Genomic DNA, 10,257 nt, shown 5'->3' on the forward strand with positions numbered 1-10,257 from the left:
AAACTAAAATTATTAGTATTATTTTCAGAATCACTGAGATTCACATTAATTACTCAAAACGAAAGCATAAAAACAAAAGCTTTTCGTCCCTGGGTGGGCTCGAACCACCAACCTTTCGGTTAACAGCCGAACGCGCTAACCGATTGCGCCACAGAGACTGATGACTCCAGCTCACATGATTCCACAACAAGTAAAACCAGTTTATTTACTAGAAATATAAGCCAGTGAAATTCTGAATTACATAACTTGTTTCAATACATACCACTTCTAGCAGGGGCTTGCAGGGTTGCCAGTAAAAGTAGATCAAATAGCTATGGGTAGTATCTGTAAACACAGAGAGTGAACATTTTTTATTTTCCACTCAGATAACCACGGCTCCTCATACCTCCAGTGAGTACTGTGGCCATTTGCACAAACTGCTTAGACTAGTCTTAAAACTTCTAATTTTTTTCTTCAAGACTAGTCCTAACTTTGTAAAGTCAGTTAGATTAAAAATGTAGATCAGTCAACTTTGAATTGGAAAATTAAGAATTAAGATTAACTGCAAACAATCTTAAAATAGAAGCTGTTTATGCAACTCTCAGCTGAATATTATACACTTTCCAAGTATCATCTGAAGAAGTTTTCTTGCCAAACAGTATGTGAAATTAATATAATAGTGTCTTCCAGTTTGGTTTGTTTATGTGTCAAATGATCACATCTTGTTTTATAATTTAAAAACGATTAGGCCAATAAGATGTTTGATTAGGTGTTCTTTTATTGATGGTTTCATGTACAGCACAATTTAATTAAGAACATTATTAAGTAATATTTGTTAAACCAAACGTAATACACTCGTAATAACCGAAACAAACAACACTGGCTCAACAAATGGCGCCAGCACATGTCTGAAAAGGGCGGCGGCGGTAACGTTAGTGTTTGGAAAACCTGTTTGGAAAGGGTCATTATTTATGGGCCGCACTTACAATCTAATATTTCACATTGTAGATGGTTCTTTAGTTATTCCGTGACGCAGTTTAGCCCATAGTTCTCGCCACACAACTCACCACAGCAACATCAAGAAACATTACTGTAAGAATTGTTTTTTTGCTTTTTGTTGGGATACAGGAACCTTCTTACCTTTCCAATTATTCTTTGTAGAGATTGGAAACGTGAATTCGGTGTAACGTTAGTTCTTCTTTTTTGGTTTTATTCGTTTAGTTATTGTCACTAGAGGCTCATCTAGATATTTCTAAGTTGAACATAGCAGGGAGGCGTCGTCTGATTGGCCGCCTCCACCTGAAGAACGTGAAGTCATTGGCTACACAATTAACTCATTAAAATGATTTTAAATTATATATATATATATATATATATATATATATATATATATATATATATATATATATATATATATATATATATATATATATATATATATATAGTATAATTTTTGTATTATAATATAATTTGAATCTTTCCTGAAAACTTTATAGATATAATATATTCTAAAATTCCCTTAGCTATATTACAGACTATAGTATAGTACCATATGGCAACAATTAATTTCTGCTCATTTCCTTGTTATTCAGGAAAAAAATACAATATATTGCACTATGGGAATTAAAAGGGTATGCCTTAAGGTTGCCAATGATGTGCTGTTTTTTAATTCCCATGACATTTGAAAAAAAATCTTGCCCACTGTCACCCTCACATGGAATACACATGTAGAAGTGCTCCAGAAATTGCTCAAATTTCTAAACATCTCTTCTCAAGGGGGATTTTTTTTTTTTTTTGCAGCATCTTTGATGAGTAAAAAGAAAGTTTTATTCACAAATCAACTTTGTCTAACATAGTTTTACTGTAAATTGAGAAAATATCAAGGCAACGCTGTACCACTATGGAAAAATAAGTATGTTGCCATATGGCAACTCTGTACCATATTGGAATTGCAGTAATGCATTTCCCCATTGGGATTTTTTATAGATATCAACAATATGATTGCTATTATTTATTTATTTTGAAGTGTTTTTTGTAGTATAGTTGTATTTATGTATAAATAAAATTATTTCTTCTTTTCAGAAAATGAATATAGCGATATTTGACGGAAAGGGCAATAGGAAGAGTACAGAGTTAGCTCTTCCATGTGATGACAGTAAGGATGAGTTAGCCAAATAATAGGGAATAATAGGGATTAAATGATGGGGATCTACTTATTTTTGGTTTGCATGAGTTCCAAGTATATAAATCTAACAATTTCTGAAAAGAAATGTGCATTTAAATATAAAAGAAAATCATAATTTTATAGAAAAAAATACTTTTTTGACCATTTTTCATTGTGGTACAGTTGCCACATGGCAACATTTCCCTAAGTATCTTTTTTTCAAAAATCTTTTGTGATTTGCATAATTGAAGCTATTTAATGTAATTAAAAACTTATTTGAAAAAATATTAAATGGTTAGAACATAATGCGTACCATAAAGGGTTAAACATTTTAATTACACTTTTTGTTTGAAATGGGAAATGGGCTGTTCCTTATGTTTGGTAATTGTTCATATTTTGTTAACCTATCATCAATTTAAAAAAAAATACAAAAAAATGTTGTTTTTTTATAAATAACAGTTTATTGTCATTTTATGCAAGAATGTGTAATACTTGGCAATTGATAATTTTCTACAGCAGTTATAAATCCAGAATAAAAACATTTGTTTAGAACAAAACATCAAAGCAGTATACTCTTATTTTACAAAAATAAACAAAACATTCTAAGTACATTCAATAAATGTCCTAAGTTGCTTTATGACTTTCCACAACTTTCAAGTTTATGTAGATTTAAACTGACAAATTACAACATTGAACATTTAAGATAGTATATACTACCCATACAGTAAACATGGCCTACTTCAAGTTTTAAAAACTGAACTTAAGCTGCAAGGAAAGACCAAAAACATAATAACTTTTGGGCACTTTACAGTAATCAGTTTCACAATATACATACTTTTTAAATTCTGTTTTCTGTAATTGCTAACTTTTAGTTATTTCCTAGTTAAACATCTTGCTCAGCCTTTGACCAAGTTTACTGTTTAGGTCTTTTAATTTGGAGTTCACTTGTTTCAGAGCAGCGCGAGCTGATGCAGAATCAGGTTGGAGTTCCAGAATCTTTCCAAAGGCCATGCGGGATTCCTCCAGTTCGCCCAGCTGCATGCAAGCTTGACCAAGCCGGTACCAGGCCTTAGTGCTCTTTGGGTTCAGCTCGGTGGCCTTGATACTGCTGTCTCTGGATTTAACAAGCTGGCCTAACTTAAGTTGGCATAAAGAGAGATTGCAGTGAAGTTCTGCTTTTACATTTTTGTACTCCTCCTCAGTTGGAATGGAGGAATCATCAGCACATTCTGCCTGCTCATTTTCTTTATCATAGCTTGATGTCAACGCTACATCATCATCATCTCCATCCACACCTTCTTTAGATGCCTCGTCTACTGGGTTTCCTCTTGTCTGGCCCTGTAAAGTTATTGCCAGCTTTACAGCTCTGCAATAGCAGTCTGCCGCACCCCAAATATCTCCCTTCCCAAACCGCTGGCCACCCCTCTGCTTGTGAGACAGCACCCAAGCCCACTTCTCTCCAGGCATCATCTGCCAAGACTCCTGCCCAGGGGTCAAAGAGTGAAGCTGAAGTGTAAAGCAGTCGGCCTGCTGTGACAATCCCTGCCCTGTTGTATTTTCAATCTGGGTACCATCAGCATCACTGCATGCTGCTTTGGAGTTCTTTGCATTCCAGGCACTTAATGTGAACTGCAATAAAAAAAGCAAAAATGTTTATATATGAGAACATCACATTTTCCCATGATATACATAATACATTAAAGTTGACAAAAAACGGAAGTTGCGATAGTCTTTTCTTCCCTATTGTGACGTATACCTAGAGATGCACCGGTCGACCGACCATCGATCAGTACAGTGTTTTTTGGTTTTTTTTGGGCTGATCTCTAAAAAACAATTCCAAAAATGTAATTTGTGTGAAAATATTATGATCAGGACGGTAGCACAGGCCAGAGACTGGACATGCTGAAGACGAATTCTGTTCACTCGGCGGCCATATTTGCAACGCCTCTGGGCAGCTATTTCGGGCATCCAAGACCAAGTCCTATCTATTTGAATGGAGGAATCCTGAAACTGCTTGGCGAACTTACAATTAAATAACATATTTCAAATCAGCAACAAAATCTCACATGAACTGTCCCATAAATGTTGTTTCTTGTGCTCAAATTGCATTTAAAAAGCTAATTTTTCAGGCTAGACGAGCCAATGCGCATGTGTAGTCATAATTGCGAGTCTCAGGTTTCTATGGGAAACTGGGGCTTCTAACGACAGCCGAGGTGACGCAATGACTTAAGCAATCAGCAATTGGGTCGTCTACTTAGAAGGCGGAGGCTACATTTATTTACATTTATCTACATTTATTTACATTTATCTACATTTATCACCAAGGCTACATTTATTTAATTAAAAATACAGTAAAAAACAGTAATATTGGGAAATATTATTACAATTTAAAATAACTGTGTACTATTTAAATATATTTGACAAAGTAATTTATTCCTGTGATGCAAAGCTGAATTTTCAGCATCGTTACTCCAGTCTTCAGTGTCACATGATCCTTCAGAAATCATTCTAATATGCTGATTTGCTGCTCATTAAACATTTATGATTATTTTCAATGTTGAAAACAGTTGTGTACTTTTTTTTTCAGGATTCCTTGATGAATAGAAAGTTCAAAAGAACAGCATTTATCTGAAATACAAAGCTTCTGTAGCATTATACACTACCGTTCAAAAGTTTGGGGTCAGTAAGAATTTTTTTTTTTTTTTTTTTGAAAAGAAATTAAAGAAATTAATACTTTTATTCAGCAAGGATGCATTAAATCAATCAAAAGTGGCAGTAAAGACATTTATAATGTTACAAAAGATTAGATTTCAGATAAACACGGTTCTTTTGAACTTTCTATTCATCAAATAATCCTGAAAAAAAAAAATATTGTTCACAAATATTTTGTACAATTGTACACATTAAATGTTTCTTGAGCAGCAGATCAGCATATTAGAATGATTTCTGAAGGATCATGTGACACTGAAGACTGGAGTAACGATGCTGAAAATTCAGCTTTGCATCACAGGAATAAATTACTTTGTCAAATATATTCAAATAGAAAACAGTTATTTTAAATTGTAATAATATTTCACAATATTACTTTTTTTAATGTATTTTTAATTAAATAAACAAGAAAATAAATTTGCTTATTCAAAAAAAATTAAATAAAAAAAATTGGTAACCAGTATCGGATTCGGCCCATTTGATAAAAAAAAAAAAAAAAAAAAAAAATCGGCAATCAGAATCAGCCATGCAAAATCATTATCAATGCTTCCCAAACACATATCTGAGTGAAACGGCTTCTGTAAAAAAAAAAGTAGGGTGGGACATGATTTTGTCCTTGGGACAAAATGATTGGATCGTAGGAAGCTGGGCATTGCTAACAATATGGACGCAGATCCGAATGTCAGTTTGCAGTCATTTTGTGGAGGATATATAGACCCACCCTCCACCAAGGCATACGTCATGAAGAGAAAAGATGTCATTGCGAGGGGGAAGGGAAGTTAATGCATTTGATTAAAGATTACGAGTGCATGTGAATTAAAAAAAAAATAATAATAATGTGCATGACTGCACAGATAAATCACTTCTAATAAACAATGCAACGTTTTGTAAAAAAAAAAAAAAAAAAAAAAAAAAGATTTCATGTTGACTTTAAACTTGAATGCCAGCTTTACTGTAAGTTACCTTACAAAACATTACCTTTCAACAGATGTAAAATATTATTTGATTTGATTATAATATTTTTTGTTATTTTTTAATAAAATAATATAATAATTTAGGATGAATATATATTTAACAATCCATGTCCTTTAACATTAAAATATTGTTCAATTATTTTAAAATAAGGCCATCTTTTTGACTTGCCCTTACCTCACACATCTCTCCAGCTCTCATCCCTTCCAGGCAGCCCTCTATAATGTCACACTGCCCTTCGCCCATGCGCAACAAGAACCACTCATCCAGTTGGACCTGCAGCACAGAGTCCTGCGAGCGAGGATATGAGGTAGCTTGCTCGCTAGAATCAACGCTGGCTGTTGATTCTTGCTCTTGAGCAGCAGTATGCAGTGTGTTTTCCCCTGTAACAGTCTTTCGCCGCACCTTGACCTTACATAGTGACCCCATCATAGGCGTGCCTTCCCCTCGTTGTCTTTCTCCCAGCCACCTTCGGCGCACCTCCCATAGACCACCGGGACACGCGGAGATCCATGACGTCTCAGCGGGGAAACGATCAGGCACTTGGAATGTTGTCATGACGAAGAATTCTAAAAGACCTACAAAAACAGTATTAACAAAAGAAAATGTAATGCAGACTACAGGGAAAGGCTGCTAACACGAGACCTGTCAACACTGTGATGCTTTGTGAAGTCTTTTGCACACAATTTAAACCAAGCGCATCAATAGCTTCAGACATGCACGAGTATTTAAAAAAAGAACACGTTTATAATGACACATTAGTACTCTTAGTACTCTTGTACCTACTTCAGTGATGGCTGTTGCTGTCAGACTCTCTTCTTCCACAGCAAATATCTTACATTGAATGTCTGTCTTCAAACGCCCTCTACAGGTGCGGCATGGAATGAACGTCTACTTTACACTTGTACTCAAAATTTAAATTTTTTGCCCGGTTTCATAGAGAAGGCTTAAACCTAGTCCCAGATTAAAATGCATGTTTAAGATGCCTTAACTGAAATTAGGACATTTATCCCAGGTTTCACAGACAAGGCTTTAGCCATCTGAAAGCAATTTGTACTGACATAATATTAAAATATGCCAGTGCCATTGTTTTGTCTCAATATGTTTTTTTGGTGTTGTTTTTTTCTAAGGCACATTTATAAAAGCTGCTTAAATGTCCTAATTAAACTAAGGCCTAATCCTGGCTTAATCTAAGCCCTGTCTGTGAAACCAGGCCTAGAAGTTGTTCTTTGGTGCCATTGTTGCTGTCATTTATCTTAAAGTGAAAAAAAAAAAAAAAAAAAATGAGACAACAATACATTTTTCTCTAAAATACTATCATATATATATATAGAGAGAGAGAAACAATATAACAATTTAGTGTGAAAATATTATGTTTAACAATAAAATACATGCACATGAAAAAAAAGTCTTAAGAGTCTTAGAGCTGTGCAGCTCAAAAAGTCGCATTATCTAATTTGGTGAGCAGTGTTGGGTATAACTCATTATAAGTAATAATTACTGTAAATACTTTAATTTAATTAATTTAAAGTAAGTTATTGTTACGTATTGTTGTTTGTTAAAATGTATGTTTTAACGTAACCTTCTTCCTTCAGATACTTTGGTCAGTTCAAGAATAATTTATGTAATGTCACATTATTTATTTGAAAGAATTAAAGAGCAGTTTTATGTCTATCCTTGTAGTTTTTAACTAGTCAAGACTGATATATTTAAAAAACAATTTGTAATGAGTAATGCAATACATTTTAGAGAGAGTAATTACTCAGTTGAAGATGTAATTAGTACTTAATTTTTTTAGAGTAACTTACTCAACACTGCTGGTGAGCTTAGTATTTTTTATTTATTTATTGTGGGAGAAACTGTGCTGACTTTGTTTTGTATTTTTTATATAAAGTTTTGGTCATGCAGGTGTATTTTAGATATTTTTGGATGTGCATGCTTTCTATGCTTTGTGCTCTTTCTATTCATGTTTATTAAACATTGCTCATGGTCTTTTTAATGAACTTTAATTCATCCTGAGATCTGTTTTCCCTAAGGTTGTAATCAGTATATTTTAAGATACAAAGTTAATTTTAGTACTACAAGTAGATTAAGTGAATTAAGTGCAAGTGTATTAACTTTATAGTTAATAAAAAACATGGTTATGAAGAATATACGGGTGCCAAAATACCTACTTGTAATGTCTGAAACATTGTGACTTATTTTAACGGTGAATTTATGGGAACCACAGCTGCCAGTTTTTATCAACAGTGCAGTATTTTATATGCAGTCTGTTGTAGAATGGAAGTATAAACTATATACTTTTCAGAACAAAACTTGTTTGAAAGTGCGGTAAACGATGTGGCTTTAGAAAGTAAGATTTTTCTTTTCTTTTTTACCCAAGACCAGAGGAGTAAATGTAATTATTGTGCTTAAGTATGTTTTTGGCTACTTTGTAGTTGTATTGAGTATCAAAGATACTGGCAACTTTTACTCTCTACTTGATTACATTTTTGAACAAGTAAATGTACTTTTTACTCCACTACATTTGTGATGAGTAATGCAATTACAAATTATATTTTTTCATGGCAGCTAACTTTTTCAGCAGCAGTTTGTTTCTGATATAAAGAAGCGATATCGCCATCTAAGGGCACTGAAAGGTACTATATCTTGTGCATTTTGCCTTTACTCACCTAAAACTTGTCAACAAGGATACTTTACATGAATGTGAATACATTAGCAGGTAGTTGCTGATCACAGGTGTTTTATTTATTAGATGAGGAAATGAATGCAGCTGGTGATGAGGCTCAAACCAGCACATACAGTAGACGTTGACTATTTGATTTTACGTTACATTTTTTTATTTATCTGCTATAGCTTATTATACAAAAGACAGTTTTGAAGGATATTGGTTTGCTTATGGCCTTTCTTGTGCACTTGAGCTCAACTGAGACTTGAGAGTTTGTAGACTTTTAAAAGGTTGTTGTGTCGACCTTGATTTATTGCAACATTGAGGTGTTCAGTTTTATTTTAATTTTAGAAAATAAACTTGATCTCTCATCTTACAAATCAGTTGTTTCTTATTTTTACCAGCAGTCCCTCAGGACTAGTGCATCTTTGAGCCTATACATTCAGCATGAGTAAAATACTTAAGTACTGTTAAAATCAGATACTTTAAGACTTTTACTCAAGTCGTATTGGAATTGGTTACTTGTAAATTGTAATTGAGTTATTTTCGATATAAGGTATCAGTACTTTTACTCAAGTATGGTTTTCAGGTAATCTTTACACCTCTGCCCAAGACTAGTGTTTGTTCTGTGTTTACCCTTAAAGGGTTAGTTCACCCTAAAATGAAAATTCTGTCATTTATTAGGCTACTTATGCCGTTCCACACCTGTAAGACCTTTGTTAATTTTCGGAACACAAATTAAGATATTTCAGTTGAAATCCGATGGATCAGTGTGGCCTCCATAGCCAGCAATGGCATTTCCTCTCTCAAGATCCATTAATGTACTAAAAACATATTTAAATCAGTTCATGTGAGTACAGTGGTTCAATATTAATATTATAAAGCGACGAAAATATTTTTGCGCCAAAAAAAAAAAAAACACGACTTATTTAGTGATGGCCGATTTCAAAACAATGCTTCAGGATGCATCGGAGCACAAATGAATCAGTGTATCGACTCTGCTGTTCGGAGCACCAAAGTCACGTGATTTCAGCCGTTGGCAGTTTGACACCATAGACAGTAAAAGAAATGGACACAGCGACCCCATTGGAACTCAATTGAGACAAGTGAAGCCCATGTTTAGCGATTTTTAGCACTTCCTTTTCTGACGCGCAGACTCAAACTAAGCTTGATGATGTCAGCAACCTGTCTGACAGACAAATCTTCTAGTAGCTGTGCGTGCAAACTGCCATCGTTAATCTTGCAGAGACGGCGAGCTTGAGCGGGGAGTTCTTTGGCGTGAGTGAGCAGGAGTAAGTGTTCTGATTAATTATTTTGTATAGTATTTTAAAATGTAACGCCAGTACGCCATATTAAGATAATCTCCCCGATTGCCTGCGAGCTTCTCCTCCTGTCTGTACGGTAATTTCTCTACTGTGCGACAGAGAGTCGAGTGGTTATGACGCAATCGTTAGCTTATTTTTACAAAAACTGTTTCTACGGGGCCATAATGTAACATAGAAGGTAATGGAGCCCTTTATACATTGTCGTGTATCTTTGGAAATAAATAATGGACAAATGGAGTCTTTAAACGCCTCAGATGTAAAGTTATTCACTGTCAAAGTGACGCCAAAATAAATGGGAGTCAATGGGGATGCTAACGCAAGTGAAGTTCTGCTACAAGATGGCGGAACCCGGCCGACTTCAACTTCCGGTCGACTTCCTTGGGCACTGTTTGACACGCGATCTGAATCATGATTCGATACACCGATTCATTTGTGCTCCG

The 10,257-nt window shown here is 34.4% G+C and overlaps 1 protein-coding gene and 1 non-coding gene across 2 annotated transcripts; both read right to left on the reverse strand.

Moving 5' to 3' along the window:
* Window positions 1–84: 84 nt before the first annotated feature.
* On the reverse strand, window positions 85–158 carry trnan-guu (transfer RNA asparagine (anticodon GUU)). The gene has a single exon. It is a non-coding gene; the product is annotated as a tRNA-Asn (tRNA).
* A 2,571-nt stretch (window positions 159–2,729) lies between these two features.
* fkbpl (FKBP prolyl isomerase like) lies at window positions 2,730–6,643 on the reverse strand. Its single transcript, XM_067372084.1, has 3 exons — window positions 6,611–6,643; window positions 6,002–6,402; window positions 2,730–3,772 (listed from the first exon to the last, which is right to left on the reverse strand). The coding sequence occupies exons 2-3, from the start codon at window positions 6,380–6,382 to the stop codon at window positions 3,023–3,025; spliced, it is 1,131 nt and encodes a 376-aa protein (XP_067228185.1). The 5' UTR covers window positions 6,383–6,402; window positions 6,611–6,643; the 3' UTR covers window positions 2,730–3,022.
* Between the last annotated feature and the right edge of the window lie 3,614 nt (window positions 6,644–10,257).

This window comes from Chanodichthys erythropterus, chromosome 20 (genome assembly GCF_024489055.1).
Source record: "Chanodichthys erythropterus isolate Z2021 chromosome 20, ASM2448905v1, whole genome shotgun sequence".
In the NCBI taxonomy this organism is placed as follows: Eukaryota; Metazoa; Chordata; class Actinopteri; order Cypriniformes; family Xenocyprididae; genus Chanodichthys; species Chanodichthys erythropterus.

What these genes read in the sequence shown, in the direction of transcription:
- fkbpl (XM_067372084.1), bottom strand. Translation starts at nt 6,382, where the DNA reads ATGACAACATTCCAAGTGCCTGATCGTTTCCCCGCTGAGACGTCATGG. An exon ending in GAGCTGGAGAGATGTGTGAG is followed by an intron (nt 3,773 to 6,001) that starts GTAAGGGCAAGT and finishes TTTTTATTGCAG; the next exon opens with TTCACATTAAGTGCCTGGAA.